This window comes from Lolium perenne, chromosome 7 (assembly GCF_019359855.2).
Source record: "Lolium perenne isolate Kyuss_39 chromosome 7, Kyuss_2.0, whole genome shotgun sequence".
Taxonomy (NCBI): domain Eukaryota; kingdom Viridiplantae; phylum Streptophyta; class Magnoliopsida; order Poales; family Poaceae; genus Lolium; species Lolium perenne.
Window position 1 is genome coordinate 122,012,960 of NC_067250.2, and position 23,878 is coordinate 122,036,837.

Here is a 23,878-nt window from a genome sequence, read left to right on the forward strand (position 1 = left end):
CACGCCCTTGCACTTCGCATCGCCGCGTGTGACCAGAAGAGCATTGCGGGCCGTCGCTCGGAGGGGTCTCACCAGCCGCAGCTCTAGGCTCTTCCCGGCTCTACCGTGTTGACAGGGCCGCTGCCCGCCGGTGGGTTTTGGCGATCAACACATTACGGCACGCTCGGTGGGACCATCATCTACATCAACCACATCGCCATCTACATCTGAGATGGCGGCGGACGGCACGCCGAGTCACCTACGAGGAGCTGCTCGCTGAGCTCAAGAAGAAACATGACGAGATCAAGGCCACCCTCGAAGCCGACCTCATCGGCTCTTTCGAGAACCCGTACCCATGGCATCGATGGAAGGGGTTCTCACCACAAGGTGCACTCGATGGGATAGATCTCTCTGCCCCGTCGGAGGAACGCACCAGGGCCCTTCGGCGGAGATCAACTACTTGGTGGCTCACTCGCTACACCGCCACTCGAAAACTTGGTCAACGTGTTGGAGCGTCTCGCTGCGCGTGATCCAGGAGATCATGAGCCACCAGTACTCGCCGTCAGGACCAGCTCTCGGGACGCACCAAGGAGAGTTGCCACTCCAGTCCCGTCCACCGCTGCCATACGCGTTGGCAGCACCAGCTGAAGTGCCGGCTACACCGGCATTCGTCGTTTACAAGATCGGTGGTGACCCTAGTGACTACCAGTTCTTGGCTGAGGCGCCCAAGGAGATCCCTCAAGGATATACATGCACGTATGTGCCAGGATTGTGGCAACTGGCCACTCTCAAACCAGGCCACAACGTCGGGGACTCGGCGCAAACAGGAGGAACGTCGGCAGCAGGCTTGAGAAGCGAGACGTGGCTAACTAAGTACGCCACCCCGACGAAACTCCGAGCCCAGCTCCTGCGGTTGGCTCAGAGCTGGAAAAGCAAACATGGCTGGCTAAGTACGCCACCCCGGCGAATCTTCAGAATACATCTCCTGCAGCCAGACGGTGGATCGGATCAGTACCATGCGAGAGACCAGTTCGGCATTATGCCGAAAAGGAGGGCAATCGGTTATTCCAAGCCGTACCCCGACGAGTACGAGATGATCCCGCTGCCACCTAAATATCGGCTCCCTGACTTCTCCAAATTCAGTGGATCGGATGGCTCCAGCTCCATCGAGCACATCGGCCGATATTTGGCGCAACTAGGACCGGCTTCAGTGTCGGATCAGCTACGCGTGAGGCTCTTTTCACAGTCCCTCACAGGATCGGCTTTTGGATGGTATACCTCTTGCCGGCAAACTCCATCCAGTCTTGGAAGCAATTGGAAGAACAGTTCCATACGCAATACCATTCAGAAGCTTCCGAGTCTAGCATTGCCGATCTAGCACAACTACGTCAGAAGCGCGGAGAAACGGTGACAGAGTACATCCAGCGCTTCAGGAATCTTAGGAACCGATGTTATTCGGTTCGTATAATCTGAAAAGGAAGCGATCGAATCGCGTAGCTGGCCTTGCAACACAGCTCAAGGACATGGCCTCCCAAGCAGATTATCCCTCGCCGCGCACATGGTTCAGAAACTATCGGCATATGAACAGCGCCACGGACACTGTACCAAGACAAGTTCAAGCGTGCAGTAGTCATGGTCGATACAGAGGAAGGTGAAGTGCCTGCGGGAGACCAAGAAATAGCGGTGGCTGAGTGGACTCGGGGAGGAACTCCCGTATCCTGCAAATGGGTAAAACCACCAGGGCCGCCCAGGGGATTTGATTTTGACGTGACCAAGACTGAACAAATCTTCGACCTCCTGCTTAAGGAGAAACAGTTGACGATTCCTGAAGGTCTCAAGTTCCCTACGGCGCAAGAGCTAAACGGAAAGCCGTACTGCAAATTCCACAACTCGCTTTCCCATGCCACCAACGACTGCAGGGTGTGGCGTCAGCACATCCAAGCGGCGATAGAGAAGGGGCGTTTAATTTTCAACCAATACGCCATGAAGGTAGACACCCAGCCCTTCCCCGCCGTTAATATGGTAGAAGTCATCTACCCCGAGGGCTGCCAGCCAGGTCCCACGTTCAGCGTCAACATGGTAGGGCCTGGGAACCACTCTGGCAAAGATGGAGATGAGGGCAGCTGCTCTCATAGCAAGGACACAGAAGAGGCCGCTCCACGCGATCGGCTCCATCATGATGGCAAGCGCTACGTCACGGGGGGAGAAGTGAAGAACATAAGATATCAGCGACCTCTCTCTGATCACCTCCTCAACAAATATGTGAGTCAGTATGACCAACGCCGACGGTCCAACTATGATGATGAAGGAGATCGTCTGGCTAGAGAAGCCAGAAGACATCGTCGGCAGGATCGCGATGAGGAGGAGCACGAGCGCCGTGCCACGGACAGGCCAAGGGAGCAAGAAGACAACGCCAGACACTGGGATTGCCCTTTCTTCAGACACTGCTGGGATTCAGGAATGAGCCGATTGCCCACAATCGGCAATTGCCTGTAATGCAACAAGAAGAAGAAGGAGGCAGCCAACGTGTCCGTGTTTGAGCAGCTTAGGGCCTCTCCCACCACCAAGCAAACGCGCTGAGTCACCTCGTTGGGCAGATCTTGAGGATTCAGAAGACGAGGGACTAGAAGAAGAAGAAGACAGTACCACCGTCCAAGGTGGTGCCTCGACGGACTCAGCCGTTCACGTAAACGCAGGGTTCAGCGGTTGCGCGGCCCGGAGGAAGCCGAAAGGTTATACTTGCATACGCCGAGGAAGGCACGGCCTGATCTGGCTGCAAAGGTTCGGCGAGCCCTGAATGAAGAGGGTCGTCCACGGAGGATGGAGTGGCGTCCCAAGCAAAAGAAAGCCGGTGATGAAACATCGGCTGGCACAAACATGGTGCTCGTCTTGCCGACAGAGCTTAATGCTCCACGATTATACGATGCTCTCAAGGTGGATGACAGCAGGCGCATCAAGTCAGAGGTTGGGTTGGTTTTATCCAGCCTAACCAAGTAGCAAGATTAAACCAATGAGCAAACCGTGCGAGGCTGATCCTTGTGATCGGCCCCAAAAATTTTATGGAGGAACATTACAAAACCTTCATCGAGCGAGCAATGTGGAGGCCGATTCCCTAATCGGCCAAAATTATCTTCTGCACATATTCTGTTTATGGTCGCAACGATCTATCGGGCAGCGGCCGCGTCGGCAGATGGAAGTCAGCATGAATCTTTGCGAAGACGGCGTACAAGTGCAGTGCCCTGGCTTACCCAGAAAGCCGATATCTGCAATCATTTGGCAGATTCGGCTCGGGGGGCATATAGTCAGATGAACATGTGCGGATAAACATGTGCAGACATGCGTGTGGTGGAACATTGGGGGCCGATTAAGAAAAATCGGCCAAACAAAAACAAAAAAAAAAAACAACACCAAAGTTTAGCCGATGCAGATACGTGGCCATCGACTCTAATGGAAGAGCTCCTCAATCGAGTGACTTGATAACTTCGATTAAAAAACCTTTGGTTTCATTTTTGCGAGCAATTTGCCGATCAGGTTAAGGATGGGTTGCATCGATTCACCACGGGGGGAGGAGCCGATCTGACTTGCAAAGCGCGAAAGTGGACTGAAGAAGCTCGGGGGGCAGCTCACCCTGAAGGTTCTCTGCTCTGGAGAGCCGATTTTGCTGAGATCGGCTGGTTCCGCGTCATGACTTGGAAACCGATGGCGACACATTTGGTTAGTCCACTGATATGCTCGCTTTGATAAAGGCTCGGGGGGCAACTGATGGCGCAGAATTTGCCGTTCTTAAGAAGCCGATTGAGATTTCATCAGGCTGAAAACACAATGGTATCGACTTCGGGATCAAGTCGTTTTCGGCAGTAATTCTGGTTCCCTCGTGAGAACATCGATTTGCCTAGTTGTCCGCCAGAACTCAAAGGGATGGGGCATTAAGTTACCGGTGCGTTGTCATCGGCCTGTTGGCCATTGGCTAAGTGACGATCGGTGGGGTCGGCAGAAGAGAGAATCGGCTCAATCAAACTCAGAAGAAATCGGCAGAATTAAGATTGGGGAGGAGTTCTTCAACGACAAACCAGATTTCTTACATAGAAGAGCTGATTGCTCTCAAAAGGGAGTACTAAGGGGATACATTGCCCCATCTACTGTTGCTGATCCTATTCTAGAGGTCCTATTCTACGGGCCGTCACTGCCCTCGTCGTCACCATCGTCGGCAGCGCTGCCGGCGCTGCTCCCGGCGAAGCTCGTCGTCGGCTGCTGTAGCAGCCGCCGGCAGGACCTTCGTTGTCCTCGTCCTCCACGTCGTCGTCATCGTCGTCGCTATCATAATCACTGAGATTCCCTGACCAGGGGCAATGGCGCTTGGCTGGCGGCGCGTCGGAGAGGCTGTCGTCGTCGTCCTCCTCTTCCTCTCCCTCCTCCTTCACCTCGGGGGAGGTGAAGTCATCCCAGGAGAAGCGATCGTCGTCGCTCTTCTCTTCCGATTCCCCGTTGGCGAGGAAGCGGAGGTCGCTCTCCCCGTCCGTCGAGGATTGGTCGTCCTCGGACCAGATGGAGAAGTCATGGTCTGACTCCTCCCCGGCCTCAATGGCGCGATGGATGTTGGCCACATAAACTTCTTGTGGGCTCGGTGCTGGTATCGGCTCGGGAGAAGAAGACTCGAAGGAAAGTCCCGACGAGGCAGAGGAAGAAGAGGACATGGTGCGCAGAAGGGTTGTTTTTGGAGTGCCGATGGCTGGAACAGAGGAAGAGGATAAAGATGACTATTTAGTCGGCACGGTTAAATAATGAGAAACCTGGTGGGAATTACTGCCATCACAGTTTCCGAAGGGGTAATGTCAGAGCTGTCAAATTTTGCAGAAGCTGAAAGGACAGGGCATAATGATGACGGAAGCTGCAAATGGCTCTGTCCTGCCACGACATGACCCTTCGAGAGGAAAATACAATGATTTTGGAAAAATTATTTCCAAAACCAGGGGGGCATGTGTTATCACCAGATTTTGGACAAATCCAGAGGTGGGCCATAAGAGAGATGGGCTTAGAGGACTACACGTGGAAGATCTCTGAAGCGGCCTTGCACGGAGAATTTGGGCTAGTTTGCCCGTGTATCTTTAATTATAGTAGGTCATATCTTAGATCAAGGTTTGGAATTTGTATCGCGCACGGTGGGATATTCCCACGTTAGAAAGTCCGCTGGACTATAAATATGTATCTAGGGTTTATGGAATAAACAACAACACAACGTTCACCCCAAAAACAAACCAATCTCGGCGCATCGCCAACTCCTTCGTCTCGAGGGTTTCAATCAGGTAAGCGACATGCTGCCTAGATCGCATCTTGCGATCTAGGCAGCACAAGCCCCACGTTGTTCATGCGTTGCCCGTACTGAAGCGTCTTTGATGGCGGGCAACGTAGTTATCATAGATGTGTTAGGGTTAGCATAGCTCTTCGTATAAACATGCTTACGTAGTGCAACCCTCGCATGTCTAGCCGCCCTCACGCCTATCTCAGGTGTGGGGGCGGCACCCTGCTTGTTCATCATCTAGTAGATCTGATCCGTTACGATTGCTCCTTGCTCCGCAAGGATTAGTTTAATATCTGCAATAGTTAGGCCTTACGAAGGGGGGGAGGATCCAGCGGCACGTAGGGTGGCGTTCGCAAGTCCTAAACAGGATGTTCCGATGATCAACGTCACGTTGGTTGTGTGGCCTTGTTTAGGATCGGCTTACGAGCACCGTGCGTGGCCGCGAGGCCCAACCTGGAGTAGGATGATCCGATTATGCGGTGAAAACCCTAAATCGTCGTAGATCTCATTAGCTTTATCTTGATCAAGCAGGATCACCAGGTATTCGTGCACCCCGTACGGATCATGGGTGGATCGGCTCTTTGAGCCGATTCACAGGATAGCCTGAGAGCCGATCGAGGCTCTGATTTAATGTTTACGTGTATGCCATGCAGGAACTAAGCGAGGCATCCCCATCACCTTCCTGACCAGGTATAGGTCAGGTGGCACGCCCTTGCACTTCGCATCGCCGCGTGTGACCAGAAGAGCATTGCGGGCCGTCGCTCGGAGGGGTCTCAGCCAGCCGCAGCTCTAGGCTCTTCCCGGCTCTACCGTGTTGACAGGCCGCTGCCCGCCGGTGGGTTTTGGCGATCAACACAAGGACTCTAAAGGCAATGGCGAGTTTGGGAAGTTGAGAGTAAGTGTTTTCAACCAGTGAACCAGTGAACTTGTCATATACTGTTTTTTTGACTAACATGGATTTTTTGTCTTTTTTTTCATTGTGTGTTTGCATGAAAAGTTGAAAGAAACAGTTGGTGCAACCTTAAGAGATTCTCTTTTCGTTGGAATGACAAGGACGGAAGAATTTGTATCTTCAAAGTTGCCACGGAAATTCTCAAGCGAGGTATACAAAGTTGCATACCCAATATATTTTAAGTTGCATGCATTGTGCCTAACCAGAAAATAATTGAATGGCCTCGAGTGAACTTGCATGTTCTGATGTCCAAGTTACCTACCGTTAGTACTCACTTTGGCTACCAGATTTTATTTTTGTGAAGTAGCGCATCATTTGGTTTGTGAAGTTGCCTACCCATGTCCCTTAAGTTGCATCATTTTTTTTGTCGGCGGTATTGATGGTTCCACATATAAGCTTAGTTGTATCTTTGCACATAATAAATTGGTATATACAATTATATTAAGTTGCATATCAACTGTTGTTAAGCTGCATACACACACTGGTTAAGTTTTTGTAAATCAGCTATGTTTAAGTTGCATACCAACTGTTTTGTTAAGCTGCATACACACATTTGTTAAGTTTGTAAATGAGTTTGTAAATGAGCTATCATTAAGTTGCATTCATGGTCTAAAATATAGTTATCCAAACTCGTATAAATTGTTCTACCACTGCACCTAAGTTGTGTACTATTTTGGTTACATAGTAAACCAAATTTGTACATGTGCATTTTTTACTAAGTTGCCTTATACAATTATATTAAGTTGCATACCAACTGTTGTTAAGCTTCATACACACACTGGTTAAGTTTTTTGTAAATCAACTATGTTTTAAGTTGCATACCAACTGTTTGTTAAGCTGCATACACACATTTGTTAAGTTTGTAAATGAGCTATCATTAAGTTGCATTCATGGTCTAAAATATAGTTATCCAAACTCGTATAAATTGTTCTACCACTGCACCTAAGTTGTGTACTGTTCTGGTTACATAGTAAACCAAATTTGTACATGTGCATTTTTACTAAGTTGCCTTATATATGCAGAAGAAACGAAAAATCGCTGTAATTGTGGGGGAGCTGTGCACAGACATATCAAACAGACTTGGCACCTTTGTCGAATCGTTTGCGAATTTAATGGATGAAGAACAGGAAGGTAGAAGGAAGAGGCAACGGAAAGATGCAGTTGTTCATGATGAGGTTGATGGTGATGACGAAGGTGATGATGATAATAATGGAGAACATGAATCTGAAGAAGATAGTGATGGCGAAGACGATGAAGATGATGACACCAGGGAAGATGAAGACGATGACAACAGAGGAGATGAAGATGACCCAGATGGCAGAAATGACAACCATAGGACTGGAGGTACTAGGAAAGATGAACGACACGAAGACCCAGCATCCAACTTTCAACCGCCTCCAAGAAGATCTGCTAGGCTAACACCTAAGAAATCCCATGATGGTCCATCTAGCAACATCAGGAAGAGGCCTTGCGACAATGTAGATGATAACAACAGGGGTGTCGAAGATGATGCAAATGAGAGAAATGACAAACAGAAAACTAGAGGATCAGGGGAAGATGAACAAACTAAACACCAAGCTGACTACTTGCAACCGCTTCCAAGAAGATCTGCTAGGCTAACTCCTCAGAAATCAAACGATGGACCATCTAGCAATCTCAGGAAGACTCCTTCTGGCAATGAAACAAGTTCCGATGATGTGTCAGTTCAGGGTTTGATTCAGAGAACAAGAAGGAAGGCTGTGGAAGAACAGTTAGTACAGTTGCACACAGATCAGGAGCATGACAAAGATGATGCACCAAATGATTCAGATTGGAGTCCATTGTCTGAACTACGAGAGTTGGTTGGCTCAGAGATAAGAAGAGGAATTGACCTTCCTTACATAGAACCCCCTGTAATTGTCGACAATGATTCCCGTTTGCATGCAAAGGAAGTGTTCATGAGTGTGATACAGAAGCATAAGCACTCATCTCTGGAAAGCGACCAACAACTTACTACCATTGGCAGTGACGAGGCAATACAGAAGCTCACTGCAGAGTGTTTTAATATGCATAGATTGGGTATACAAGGTGAAGACCAGAAACAAAAGAGCTTCAAACAAAAGCAGGTGGTACATCGTGAACGTCCATTTCAGAACCAAAAGAGAAGCAGGTTATCAGATAATGATACTGCGAAGTCGACAATCCCAGTCACATTACAAACCGAACCAGCATTAGCAAAAGTGAGCTCAAATATCCCAGAAGGAACAAGCAATTTGCCAATGCAAAACAACCATGTCACTGTAGGTCCTAATTACAGTGTTCAGGCAAATGTTGAAACACGTGGCGCTGCCAAGCTTAAAATGCCTACTGTAATCCCACCAAAACCAAATCAGCAGCAACCTGCATCTTCAGTTGTTATCAGACATCAGCAAAATCCCCAAGTCGCGCCTCACTGTGCAGTGCCGCCAAGTAAGTTTTATCAGTAACACATAACTCTACTAGCATACTTTTTCCTATTTTTTTCTTTGCAACACAATAATGCTTCACTTGCCTCAACACATAACTCACCCATGGTTCGATTTTTTTCCTTATTAAAATGTACTGCCTTGGTTTTTGGGTTTTCCCAAAGCAAAAATAAGTTGCAAAAATAAGTTGTATAGTTGTTTTTTATAGGGTGCTTTGTTGGACATCTAGTTGGTTTCATTAATCAAACTTAATGCTTTTTATTTTTTCACTTAATTTTATTTAAGACAATTCAAGCATTATCATCCTTTTTTTAGTTGCACACTGATTTGCATTAAGTTACGACGTTCAATATAGCTAAGTTGGGTAGTGGAAGTCACCAAAGTTGTATTCTCATTTAACTTTGTATAATGATTTCCAATTATTATCATCCAACCAGCATGGCTAAATTGGTTACTAAAATCATATTTGTTACTTTCTCTAGTAGCATGCCTTAGTTGTCTTCAATTGCTAGCAAAGCTATTCTTCAGCATCATCATTTAGTTGGCTTTTCAAAAAACATTGTTAAGTTTGTTACTGAAACCAACAAAGTTGCTACCATCATGTCTTTAGTCGCTAGCACAATGCCTTAGTTGGTTCTAATTTTTTCCCCCATTCTCTTTTTTTTTGCAGTGCCACAAGCAAAACATCTTCAGCCCGCATCTACAAGAGGAATTGAACATCAGCAAATCCCGCAAGTCATGCCTCATTCTCGAGTGTCGACAACTAAAGTAATTCAAGCACCACAGAAACATGCACCACCTCCGCAGGGGATTCCAGCAAACAGAGAAGCTACATGCCCTACACGTGAAAGCTGTCCACCTCCTGAACCAAAGATTCAAAATCTGGATGAGGTCACAAGGAAACGTGCTATGTTGGCCAGAGCACCAGATGCTCCGAGTTTTGATCTTGGTTTTGATAGCCCTGCAAAATTTGACTCAAACCCCAGATACTCATGTGTTATAACACCAGTTGACTTGGATGCAGAACGTTTTGGCAGCGAAGTAGATGAGTGGGATGAAGAAACCTGGAAAGAAGCTTGTGAAGTTGTTGATAAGGTTGAAAAGGAGAAGAAGTACAGTGAGGAGCAACGAACTACTGACAACAGCATTGTCCTTACTAGCAGTGGGCTCAAAACTCCTGTGGGTACAGTAAACAACATTGCATCCAGTTCTCAAGTAGAGGGAAGCACAACAGCAGCTGAGAGGCCAGAAGAGAAGCGACGCAGACTAATTAGGCAGGCTATTTGTCAGTTATCACCATACATCACGTATGAAGATAAAAGCCTGTTCACATGCTCAGCAAAGGTTAAAGAGTTGTACAATGCAGTGATTGCCCATGGGCGGATATCTACGAGGGGCAAGGAAAGTGACAATTCTCCAATAATTGTCAACTATGAAAGGTTTTTCGTATCACTGAAAGAGCTTGCCAACTCAATGATGCCTTGTGGTGTAGTGAGCAATACTGTAATGGAACTTGGAATCGAGTCCATCATGTTGAGAAAAGACAAGAATGTGAAGAAGATTGTTATGCCTTTGAGGGTTACGGTATGAATCCATTATTTTTCTTTTTTAGTCTACTATACCTGTTGTACCATTGTTTTTTTTGTGGCCTTTCCTCCCCGCGTCATGTGTATTTTTCATAATTACATGCTTTTTTAACTATATGCAGCATCTACTCAAAGATTTGAAAAGGAATGAGAAGGAGTTGAAAAAACACTTCAACAAGGCTACTGCCCACCTGGACAGGAAAGATTCTGTAAGTGATTATACTTGATTTTTTTCATAAAGCTGGTTTTCTAATTTAACCAACTTTCCCATTTAAGTTGGTATAAGTTGGGCACTTTAATGCATGTTAGTTGGTTTTCAAACATGGCCAAGTTGGTTTGAAAACATGGTTAAATTGGTTATTGAAAACAACTTAAGTTGGTTACTGAAAACATGTCTTAATTGTCTATTATTCTGCTACTTGAGCTATTTTTTTCAGCACCATCATTAAGTTTTGCACCTTTTAATTTTTACATTAAATTTGTGCTTTTCAAATATAGATAAGATCACTGCGAGTTTTTCTGGCCTAACTTGTGTTCCTTAGCCAACCAACTTGGATTAGCAGACATGCCTAAGTTGCATTACTGAAACAACAAACTTTGAATAGCAAACATGTTCAAGTTGAATCACTGAATCAACAAACTTGGATTAGCAAACATGCTCAAGTTGTATTAACATAGTTTAGTTGGTTGCTTTTTTTAATCAAACTTAATGCTTTTCTATTTTTCCACACTTAAATTTATTTTTTTACAAAAATTCCAGCACTATCATCCTTTTTTAGTTTGCACACTGATTTGCATTAAGTTACGGCGTTCAACATATCTAAGTTGGGTAGTGGAAATCAACAAAGTTTGTATTTCCCGTTTAAGTTGGTATAAGTTGGTTACTTAATGCATGTTAGTTGGTTTTCAAACATGGTCAAGTTGGTTTGAAAACATGGCTAAATTGGTTACTGAAGACAACTTAAGTTTGTTACTGAAAACATGCCTTAATTGTCCATTATTATTCTACTTGAGCTTTTTTTTCAGCACCATCATTAAGTTTTGCACCTTTTAATTTACATTAAATTTGTGGTTTTCAAATATAGATAAAATCACTAATTTTATTTTCTCTATAAAATAAAATGTAGGTGATGTTGCCAGTAATTGAAGACTTGGCACCTGAGGCAGATGAACCAGTGAACCACTATTGGTTATTCGTCATCAACATTAGAGATATGAGATTTGAGGTGCTCGGTTCCATTAGATCTTTGTCTGATAAAAAATTAGCTCAAAATGTCGAGGACATTATGTCAGCGCTTCACACATTGTGGGACCAGTATTATGCAAATTCGCCAGTTAAGATCAGTAGGTTTGAAGGTCCCGAAGACATAAAGCCACCAAAGCAAGGGACCAAGTGAGTTTAGAAGAAAATTTTATGTCTACTTGACCTTGTTTATTTCAAATATGTAGTAAGTTTGTACAGATGTACTGACTTTTTTTGTTTCCTACAAATGTACTAACTTTTGTTCCTACACTCAAAATAACTTTGCTTTTTAACACATGTATAGTTTTTTTGGGTAATTTGTTTATCCATTCAAACTAACTTGGTTTTTTCAAACATGTGCAAGTTGTTTCCTCCATTCATGTTTAGTTGATTACCCCACTTGTCCAAGTTGTTTCCCCATTCAAGCCTAACTTGGTTCTTACACCCACTGCAGCACGGAGTGTGGCATCTGCACCTTGTTCAATGCAGAACATTGGAATGGCAGGAAGTTGCCAAACTACTCAGCCTCTCATATCCCAATCATAAGGAAGAAGATGACACATACATGGGTTACATCTGTCAAGAATACTGTGAAATGGAAAGCAATTATAATGAAGAAGAAATGAGGTAAAGTTGCTGGATTAAAGCTAGCACTGTATCTAGTACAGCTTTTTTCCGTTTCCCCCCCAGACATCCATGTAATTTGCTCCAGCAACAATTTTATGTTCATACTTATATAAAATAAAAAGCAAATTACAATATATTGATGACAACACATCATGACTTCATTTCTCTAGATCTTCTTTCCCTGGCTTTTCATGCCTTCCATGGCTTTCATGGTTGTCTATCCTTATTGCCCAACGCAGCAGTACACGTCGGAGTGTTATGACCAGGCTGACCACACACACCGCACAAACTCATTTTTTTTTGCTGCAACTCAATACCTGATGGTATTCGACTTTTCTTGCGCCCTTTAGTACTAGATCTAGGAGGATTGAGAATAACGAAAGGTTCATCTCTGGGCGCAACCACACCACCAGATGGTTGTTCCGAAGATGCCCCTTGCACTGACGCTTGCTTGTTCGCACTACCTTAATGTTGAGGTGCAAGGGGGCAGCAGATTGCGGCAAAGAGGACGTATGTTCTGTCTGTTTACCTGAGAACTTTGTACTCGGGGAAGGACCCACATGGACACCTTGAGGCGATGCATGAGTTTGTTCCACAGGGATTTGCTGGCTGGTTCCCGTTGGTTGTGTCTGCTGTCCCGTAGGAGCTGAAGTGTCAAACCAGTTCCTACCAGTAGCTTTTGCTCGTTTACTGGTACTAGTTTTTGGCAAAGACGATGCATTTCTTGATTGACGAGTAGTGGGAGCTGAAGGTGCTGCACGCTTCGCATTAGAAGCTGATGGTTGCTGATGGACAGGAGGGACCAATGTCTCCTGCTGCACATTAGAACTTGCTTTACGAGCAGTAGGAGCCGAAGGTCGTGCGTGCTTCACATTGGGAGCTGATGCTTGCTGCTGGGCATGAGGAACCGATGTATCCTGCTGAGCATTAGAACTTGATGTAGGTTGTGGTCCACTACGATCTGCTGTTTGCTGATGTGCATTAGGTCTAGGTGTAGGTTGCGGGGCATTACGACTAGCTGTATGCTGATGTGCATTAGCTCTAGGTGTATGTTGCGGGGCATTAGGATCTGTTGTATGCTGATGCGCAGAAGTAGGTACTGTTGGATGTGTTGCATTTGTAGATGTATTGCTTTTAGCCCTTTTCCTCCGTACTTTCTTCAATTGCACAAACTCAGCCTTCATCTCCCTAATGTGTCTGCGAGCAATAGCTTCTGCTTGTTCAGCCATCGCCAGCTTTAGCAACTTTGTACAAATGATGTACATAAATTTGCATAACGCAACTTCTGTCGCGACTGTTCCGGCATCAACTCATCCAACGCAGGACCAGTAGGCATTGTGACACTTTCAACTGCAAGTTGAGTCCACCTCCTTGTGATGTACCTCTCTGGTATCCTATCAATGCCTATGTGTGTGAACACCTTCAAGACGTGACAGCAAAGCAAACCGTCGCGCTGAAACTTGCAGCAGTCACAGTTGTAGCTGTTTTCACCACTTGCATTTACCATGTAGCTTCTTTCCCCGTATGGGTAGCACCTCTCACTGTTAGGAACCAAGTAGTACATGTTTGGTGCAAGAACCTGCACATTGTACCTACCAATGAGTTCAAACTCAACTTTGAATCTGTGGTAGATATCCCTTGTATAAACTGAAAGCGCATGCTTCTCAATCGGGAAAGTGGTTTGTGGCACTACCTCAAGCTGTTATGTCCTGTAGTCATTGTTCCCCTCGACTCCTAAAATTTTCCGCTGAATCTTCTCATATTGCTTCACAAAATGCTTAATTGAGTTGTGAGGATGAATATAACGCTTCAGCACAGCGTTGAAGCCCTCACTTCTCTGAGTTGACTGCAAGAAGGGGAAGAAGCGATCTTTGAAGTAACATGGAACCCATGTGTGGGCATTTTTCTTTAACCAAGCAAATGTTTCATTTCCTGCCAATTCCCACTTCAGAACCATTTCTTGCCAACGGGCTTCAAACTCTTCTACAGTCCAACTCTCATCAACACATGAGTTGAATTCTTCAGCCAAACCTGGACGCCTTCCTAAGAAAGAACCAAGTTTCTCATTAGCTTTCTTCATTATATGCCAGCGACAGTTTCGATGCCAGGTTTCTGGGAAAATAGCTTGTATCGCAGACCTCATAGCCCAGTCCTGATCTGTGATTATGTTCGACGGCTGCCTGCCATGCATTGCTTTAAGGAAAGTGCGGAAAAGCCACTCAAAACTTTCTTGTTTCTCATCTCGAATCAAACCACAACCCAGCATGAATGACTGTCCATGTCTGTTTATCCCGACGAAGGGGGCAAAAGGCATGCTGAAGCGATTTGTCAAGAAGGTTGTGTCAAAAGACACGCAATCATGATAGGATTCTTCATAAGCTTTCCTCGCAACACTGTCGACCCAGAATATGTATTCAACTCTGCTCTCATCGTCCAACGAGAAATCATAGAAGAAATCTGGGTCTTTCTGCTTCAAGTCCTTGAAATAGTCAAGTGTCTCACTTATTCATATTCCTTGTTCTCACACCTGAATTCTGACCTCAAGTTTGATATCGTTTTAGGGCCATATGGGACAAAAGCATCCTCACCATAAAATTCAGACATAATCTCCATCATGCGCCCTGCCATTTTTTTTTTGCAAATGAAAAATAAAGCAAAATGTCAGTTAACCTATGATACATGTAACAAACCTTCCTTAATAGCAATAGGGAATTTTGTGTTTTTAGGCAATACATACTGTTTCTACATCTGCCATGCAACTAATTCTACACTCTTATTTTTTCAGGTCACTTTTTTCAAAAAAAGATTCATAAAATGGAAGGCAGACATTTTGCAACCACTGGTAAGGTATGTTTTTGCAAACTCATATTTTATCCAAGGTAGTATCCCAGTGCAGGCTAACTTGCTTCATTTTTTAATCTTCTATACCTAAATTTTTTGCTCCACCAGCGTGCTTTAACTAGCAAAACTCATATAAACCAAACCCAACCAAAATTTGCATCCTGCTACTGTACACACTTCTTACTAATTTGAACACTTGTGAAGCAATAAGTTGCACACTAATTTTTACTTACATTTTTTCCTAAACTTGTTTCATAAAGATGCTCAAGTAGTGAACTAAGTTGGATAACTAAGTTGGTTCGCCAAAAGATAACTAAGTTGGATCCTAAGCATGTATACTTTGGATTCACATTAACTTAAGCATGTTTTTTTTTGGTAACCCAAGTCTGTTAATCCAACTTTGTTGATTCAGTAAAGCAACTTAAGAAGATTTGCTACTCCAAGTTGGTTGACTAAAGAACACAAGTGTTGTTAAGTTGTATACCCACTATTTGTTAAGTTGCTTTACTGAATCAACAAAGTTGGAAACACCAGTTGATGTGTGCAACTGGTGTTTTCACTAACTTAAGCAAATTCAGTAAAGCAACTTAAGCAAATTTGCTAATCCAAGTTGGTTGACTAAAGAACACAAGTTAGGTGCGAACATACATACTGTTTTGCAGTTTTTATATTTTCAAGAGGTGCATTCCTACTACTTCAAAACAATTCTTCCAAAATGCTGACTACTTTTTAGAAACAAGAAATGGGAAAAGAAAAAATGGTTTGGTTTATGGTCAAACCTGTTTGCAAATTGCAATTGTGTAGGCATCTTAGGAACTCTCTCTCATCTGGTGGAATACCCCTGTGTGATCTCAAGTATTTTGTGAGGAATGGCTTGTCAACCATGGCATGGTTATGCTCTGCAATAAAATAGGTCACCTCCCACTTGTTGTTTATTAGCTTCACAAACATTCTAGCACGACAACTCGTCTGCTTGATAGTTTCTCTCTTGCGCTTAACCGCTAATCTACTAGAACTTCTTTTTGATGGTCCAGCTTTGTCATCTTCATCATGTCCTTCTGAATTTTCTTCATCCATCTGTACTGGGCTCACTTCTTCAATAATGTTCATCCTTTCCCTCTGCAACTCTTCATCTGTTTTAGGTTTGCGGAATTTGTTGCATACAAACTGCTGCTTCTCAAGTGTGCTTGTATGTCTGTTCCTTTGGGATGTGTGAGACTTAACTGAGAAACCCAATTTCGCTGCATAAGCATTATAATGTACTCTTGCTGCTTCGACGGTATCAAACCGCATACCAATAAATGGTTCTGTTGGGGTGGAAAGAACTTCATGCATGCCAGCTATGTCATCTTCACCATCTTCGAACTCTGGATAAGTGGTAGATTCTGTAGGCATTGTAGTAGTCAGGATGCTGTTGTTCCCAACATTGTGTGAAGCTGAATTGTTATGCGGGCCTCTATTACTGTGGTCATTTGAACCACCACCAACTTCCTGCTCGCTGCCTATTGGGTCTAGAGATTCTTCAACCATCTCCGGTGGCGGAGCTTGAGTGCAAAAAGGAGGATCCATGTCAATGTCATCATCTTCTGTTGGACTGGCATTCAGATCGATTCCTGACATCTGTTAACATGAAAAAGCTCGTTAGTTTTTTTGAACCAAAGCAACTAAATGAACAACTACTTCAAACCTAGCATGTTTCGGTTTCTCATGTTATGTTGGGCCTATCATGTTTTCAATGCCAGAAGCAGCTTATATACAAAAACCTGGAACTACCTAAACATACTGATTTTCATTTTTTAAAGTTGCCTTTTTTTATCTGTTTACTTTCCAAACTGACAAGTTCATTTTTGCATTTTAACTATGCAGGTTTTAATCAAAATGATCAAGTAGTGGCAAAGAGGCATCAGCATATCAAATGGCAGAAAGGGAAAATCATTCTGCAGCTGTATCGCTACGCCTTTTATGTTTCGGAGAAAACAAAAACACATCTAGTTGGTTTATGTGTTGTTTTCCGAATGACCACTACTAGTTGGCAGTTTTATTTTTTTCCCTGACCAAGAACTGGTGTTTTTGCCTACCTTTTGTCCTTCTTTTTTTCTCCAAACCATACTATCTACTATGATGTCTAGTATCTTTGTTTATACTATGATGTTACTACGCAAATGAAAACTATGGTTATATCTGTGCCACAGGTATGCTTTTTCTCTCTCCCATTACTTGTGTCACAGTTCATCTGTTTTTAAATCAACCTAGTTTGGGTTAAAAAGTATCCCAGCATGTTGCTTTTGTAGTTTGATATCAGCCTAGAGATATAATGGAAAAGTAAAACTAGGTTATATCTGCAAGTGTTCATGGAAATACCACATTTTGTTGGGTAGAACAAAAACCAACTTTTCATGAAACCAACTATGATGTCTGCAATTTGTTGGGTAGAACAGAAAAAGCCAAGTTTTGTATGTTTGATCTTGGTTTTCCAAACCATATCTACAGATTTTCATGAAAAAATATGTTCTTTTATGTTTTCCTAGCCATATCTGTGCAGATGTCCATGAAAAGCTAGATCTTTTCCTAGCCATATCTGTGCAGATGAACATGAAAAGCTAGATCTTTTTGTACAGAATACAACAACACAAACATATATCTGCTGTTGATTTTGTGTTTTGACCATGTATCTGCTGTTGTTCATCATATACAAGTAAGTTTTTCTGCTGCTGAAAATAGACAAGGAGATCTGGAGATCTGGGAGAGAGGTGTTCATGTTGCTGAAAATAGACAAGGAGGAGATTAGGGATTACCTTCTGCTGAGAGGTGTTCTTTAGCTGATGTGCAGTTGCTCTGGACTATTTTGGATCCATGGGAGTTCTCTGTAGAAGATCTGGAGGAGGAAGAAGGAGATCTGGAGGAGGAGGAAGGAGTTAGGGCAGGAGATCTTGGTCAGGACGAGTTCTTTGTCTGGGGGTCGAATTTTGTGTGGTCTGTACACCCGTTGGAGGGTGGTACAGATATAGCATTGGTCCTCCTTCCTTTTTGCCATCTTTTTTGACTGTCTTGTACTTTTTCCTGTTGTCTGGACGTGCTGTTGTCTGGAGATCGAGAAACGGGTCCAAGCCAACCCAAACTAGCACCGGATGCTGGCCCAAGCCAGCCAGCACTCGGATGCTGGGCCGGACCAACCAGCACCGGATGCTGGCTAGCCACGTCCATACTATAATCACTGCATTATCTGCGTGTGCGACAAAGAAAGCACCCATTTCTTTGGTGCAAGAACTATTCAGTGCTGTGGGAAGAAAGAAGAAACAAATCAAAAGATCAATTCAGGAAGTGGATCCTACAATCCAGCCTATCTTCCTTTGATGAAGGAGACGACGGCGTCCATCTCCTTGTCCGCCTTGTCGCCCCAGCCGGATTTCTCGAGGAAGTAGACATGCCCCTCGTCGTCGGTCTCGTACAGCACCGCCTCCTCGCCTCCCCACGCGCTTCCCCTCAGCGTCTCCACGTACCTCCGGCCTCTGTCCCGCAGCGTGTCGAGCTCCGCCACGGTGACCAGGGCTCGCCGGCAGCCGAGCGCCGCCCACTCCTCCGCCGGCATCACCAGCGGGTTGATGAACGGGTGGTCGGCCCCGTACCTCCCCGCGCACGCGAAGCCCCACGTTCTCTCCACCCTCTGCGAGAACCTGGGGTCGGTGCCCTCCGACGGCAGGAGGTCCTTGCCGCGGAAGTACGGGTGCAGAAGCACCATCCCTTCGATCCGCGCGCCGCCGGCCTTCGTCGCGACGTTGTGCGCGATGTTGGCGCCGGCGCTGTCGCCCGCGACGAAGACGCGCGCGGCGTCGCCGTGCTCGGCCAGCCACGGCTCCTCCTGCCCGGCAGCGGGCGCCAGGGTCCACCTGAGCGCGGCCCACGCGTCGTCGTAGGCGGCGGGGAGCGGGTGCTCCGGCACGAGGCGGTAGTCGACGGACACGGCGACGGCACCCGCCGCGGCCACGAGCGCGTTGAGGAAGCGGTGGTGCACGGCGGAGAAGGCCGTGTGGACGGCGAAGGCGCCACCGTGGAAGTAGACGAGGACGGGGAGCTTCTTGGAGCGCGGGACGCCGTTGGGAAGGTAGAGCCGCGCGGCGAGGCCGGCGTCGGCGTCGATGACCACGTCCTTGCAGGTGACGCCGGTGGTGGCGTCCACGCCGGCGTTGACTCTGGACGAGCCCATGAGGCGGTGGACGCGCCCGCTCTTGTAGCGCACGAGGAACGGCGAGAAGTCGAAATCGACCTCCGTGTCCGGATCCATGGCCACAATCGCGTTCGAGTTTCCAACAAGGTGATGCGAATATGCGATTGCAGTTTTGCAGCACGCATCAGGACTGCCGGAGTAAATAAAAACAGGAGCGATCCAGTGGCAGTGGGCATCAACACGGATGTTGTCGTGATTCGAATTAATTATTTCATCCAGTTTGGAATGGAGATGGAATCACGAGGCACACAGTAGTCGTCATATGAGAATAGCTTCAAGTTGAACAAATCAGCCGGTGGACGAGAACATTGCACTAACAGTTTATTGTTGGAATGAGGATTTCGCGGCTGACTCATATCCATTTGCGCGATGACGATTACAGTTACAAAGTGAGTGTTTGCTAGTTGAGTCAGCGCAAGTGGCAGCAAAGTCCAAAGAATGTGACATCCACAGACCACGTTCCACGGCGGGGGGGGGGGCACTTCGATCAAGTGCACCAACATCGGATCAAGTAACGCATGAAAAGCCCAAAGATGGGAGCTATCCGATTGAAAGCAACTACTCCCATGACCCGAAAGAGAGTGGGGGATCTAGACGTGTTCTATCTCTCATCTTTTGGTATAGCTAGGGAAGGGAGCGTCGATCTAACCGCCACATATTGGAAGTTAAGGACACGTGTCGAACATGCACAAGTAGATCGACATGTACACAACTCAGTTGATGCACCAAGTAAAAATTAAATTTTTCATAAAAGAGGTTTCGAACTCGAGTCACGCAACAAGGCGGGGCGAGCGGCCAAGGAGAAGGCAGAGTGCACATGAACTCCGTATCTTCTCACTCAGTTACAAAGACTAGAACAACAACTCTAATAAACCATTCCAACTCCCCCTAACTAGCGATATGGACTAAACTTTGTCCCCAATGATGCCACAAGCTACCACTGCGATGGGTCTTGAGACTTCAGAAATTGTACTGTATATGGGTTGTTGTCATGGGCTACAACACATCTACATCCAACAATCCACCGCTAGATATCAGAGGCACATCATGTGGCACATTAGTTTTGTACATTGTTTAATATACCTACACTTCAGTTTAGACTGTTAAGTTGAACTTCCATCTAGATAAGGAGCTACGCTTGACTATAACTGAATAATAGATCAGGCCTTGCATTGTCAGTCTTGCACCTCAAGTTTCACTCAATGTCGGCACAATATTAGGCTGCCATAGATTTTCCCTCGGGTGGAGATTATAAGTCATACTCCTCAACCCTTCATGATCTTACTAGAGATTCACCCAAAGCTTCCACAATGTGACCAACAATGTCACTTATATAGATGTTTTCTTTAAAGATTGTCTTCTAGGACAGCGTCTCCTCTCATCAAGAGCCGCACAGAACACATTAAGACATTCATTCTGCCTTATAGTAGCTATGAGAGAATTGCATCTGCAGCGAAGTGGGAGTATAAAGTTTCTCTCAACTCAGTTGCTCTGATTTGTTTTCCTAGGTTCTAATTCGCAAGATCTCCAATCACATTGGTTGGGGCTTGGGTTACCCCCTTGGAAACTCACGTGAGTCTCAAACCCATCTCCCTCGGCGCAAGATCTATCATGTTCTTGATAGTCCTTTTGTGAAAGGATAGGCCAGAATCTTAGTCGTTTGGACACAATCCAATGCAATAACTTTGGAGCTTTTTTTTAGTTTCATGACAACAATCTCCTCTTGACACGTCTTGAACTCTTCAAATTATCCTTAGAACTGTTTACTTTGACAATCGAAGCTTGACCATCGCACTTCATGAGGATAGCCAGTATTGGTTTTCCAACCATAGGCAAGTCCATCAAGAGCTCACGAAGCCATTCCGCTTCGACAGTAGTTGTATCTAATGATGTGAGTTCTGCTTTCATTGTTGACCTCGTTAAGATGGTCTGGTTGCCAGACTTCCAGAAAACAGCGCCACCTCCAAGAGTGAATACATATCCACTTGTGACTTTTATCTCATAAGCATCAGAGATCCAATCTAAATCATGATACCCTTCAAGTACCTTTGAAAGGCCAGTATAATGAATTCTGTAGCTCATGATTTCCTTTAGATAGCACATTACTCTCTCAAGAGTATGCCAATGATCATCTCTCGTGTTGGCTACAAACCAGCTAAATTTTCTCACAACAAACGATATCTCAGGTCTCATAGTGCAGGCTAAATACATGAGTGACCCAATAATTTCAGAGTATCTAAATTGATCTCTAGTTGCCTTCTCATTATTTCTAAGCAACATACTATGATCATAAGGTGTGGGAAAAAAATTGCAATCGGCATAGCCCAATATGCTCAACACCTTCTCAATATAATGAGATTGCACCAATGTGATCCCATTATTTTCATTTATCAGCAGCTTGATGTTTAATAAAACATCAAATTTTCCAAGATATTTCATCTCAAAACACTCTGATGGGAAGGTGTTGACCTCCTCAATCACTTTGAGACTTGTCCTAAAACTTAGTATGCCATCCACATACAAACATAGGACAACTCTCTCGCCCCCACCATGGCGGCAGTACACACATTTGTCTGCTTCATTTGTAACAAATCCCATAGATGTCAAAGTTCTTTCAAACTTCCCATCCTATTGTTTGGGAGCTTGTTTGAGGCCATAAACAGATTTATTTAACTTGCACATGTTTCTATCTTGACCTTCTAGTAGAAAACCATCAGGCCAATCCATGTAAATTTTCTTGTCCAACTCTCCATTTTGGAAATTTGTGTTAATGGTCTTTTGACGAACGAGAAGACCATGTGAGGCAGCCAATGACAACAATACTCGAACTATGGTAAATCTAGCCACACGTTAGTAGATATCAAAGAAATCATCGCCTTCCTTTTCAGTATAGCCTTTAGCCGCACGCCGAGCTAGCTTTGCATTTCTCAATAGTATCAACGGATCAAAACTTCTTCTTAAGTACCCATTTATATCATATATGTTTGCATCCATTAGGACGTTCAGTTAACTTCCAATTTTCATTAGCCAAGATGGAATCCATCTCGCTTTAAACAACTTCCTTCTAGTAGTCTGCGTCAGGAGATGCAAGAGCTTCCAAAATGGAGGCGGGAGTATCATCACGAGGTACGCAATGAAGTCAGTGACTAAAGAATTTGTAGTCTTCTGTATTTTGCTCATTGTGGGCGCTTCATTGTCATCTTCATCAAAATATGAACTCTTATCATCAAATTCCTAACAAAACTTCATAGGAGTTTCAAGAATTGGATCAGATTCCCAACTAGACAAGCTATGCACATCTCTCATAGCAAATATATCCTCAAAAAAATGTAGCATCTTTGGCTCAAAGATGGTACTAGCATTCATGTCATCCACTCCATATTTCACCATAATAAATCTATAAGAAATGCTACATTCATGGTTTTTGGTTCAACCTTTCGCTTCTTGTTGATTGGAAAAAATTCACTTTCACCAAACAACCCCAAGTTCGTAGGTAGGAGAGTGTTGGCCTTTTATTTTCCCATTCCTCATATGGGGTAATCTATTTATTCTTAGTTGGAACATGGTTTAGGACATGGCACGAAGTCAATATAGCCTCCCCAGCCATTCCTTCGGTAAACCCGAAGTATCTAACATGGCGTTAACCAAATCTGTTAGAGTATGATTTTTTCCTTTCTGCAATCCCATTGGATTGTGGGGAATTGGGAGGCATCCTATCATAGATTATACCATGTTCCGGACAGAATAAATTGAACTCATTAGAAAAGTACTCTCCACCATGATGGGACCAGGCCCTTTTTATCTTTCTTTCAAGTTGATTTTGAACTTCAGTCTTATAGATTTTAAAGTAATCAAGAGTCTCATCTTTAGTTTACAGGAGATAGAGACATAACAATACCTAGTGGAATCATCAATCAAAGTCATAAAATATTTCTTTCCACCTCTTGTCAACTCACCATTCATCTCACATAGATCTGAATGTATGAGCTCTAGGGGTGCCCAGTTTCTTACCTGCGCAGGCTTGTGAGTCTTGCAGGGCTTCTTTGCTTGCACAAAAACATGACACTTGGAGCCTTTGACAAAGGTGAACTTTGGAATTAAACTCATATAGGCAAGCCACGACATACAACCGAAATTAATATGATTGAGTCGTGAATGTAAAAGATTAGTCTTATTAACACAGGTGCTTTTATGGTTCACAACATTATCATAGAAGTCGTCCAAAGAGAAGTGAAACATGCCTTCACATTCATAACCCTTTCCAACAATAGTTCCACAATTATACAATACAACTTTATTGGAATCAAACACTAATTTAAACCCATCTTTCAGAAGACAGGAGACACTAACAAGATTCTTCCTGATAGAAGGGACATGCAACACGCTCTTCGGTTGCATGATCTTGCCTAAAGTAAACTTCAGATCTACCGTGCTAACACCAAGAAAAGTAGCATGTAACGCATTCCCCATCATGACAGAGGAACCTTGGGCCTGATAAAAGATAAACATGGAGATGTCAGCACACACATAAACATTAGCACCCGTATCAACCCACCATTTTGTGGGCTGAAACACTGAAAGAAGAGTAGGTGATAAATTATTGTACCCTAAAGTTCCTTCCTTAGTGTTGCCACCGATCATATTGACAGAATTTGAGTTATGTCCGGCCTAACTTTTATTCC

The 23,878-nt window shown here is 44.6% G+C and overlaps 2 protein-coding genes across 2 annotated transcripts; both read right to left on the minus strand.

Moving 5' to 3' along the window:
- Window positions 1-13,832: 13,832 nt before the first annotated feature.
- LOC139833689 (protein FAR1-RELATED SEQUENCE 5-like) lies at window positions 13,833-16,591 on the minus strand. The gene is made up of 2 exons (XM_071824031.1): window positions 15,890-16,591; window positions 13,833-14,609 (listed from the first exon to the last, which is right to left on the minus strand). Exons 1-2 carry the CDS (start codon window positions 16,589-16,591, stop codon window positions 13,833-13,835), a joined length of 1,479 nt encoding a protein of 492 aa, XP_071680132.1.
- A 1,588-nt stretch (window positions 16,592-18,179) lies between these two features.
- Window positions 18,180-19,300, minus strand: LOC127323859 (tuliposide A-converting enzyme 2, chloroplastic). The gene has a single exon (XM_051351969.2). It carries the CDS (start codon window positions 19,251-19,253, stop codon window positions 18,312-18,314), a length of 942 nt encoding a protein of 313 aa, XP_051207929.1. The 5' UTR covers window positions 19,254-19,300; the 3' UTR covers window positions 18,180-18,311.
- Window positions 19,301-23,878: the final 4,578 nt, after the last annotated feature.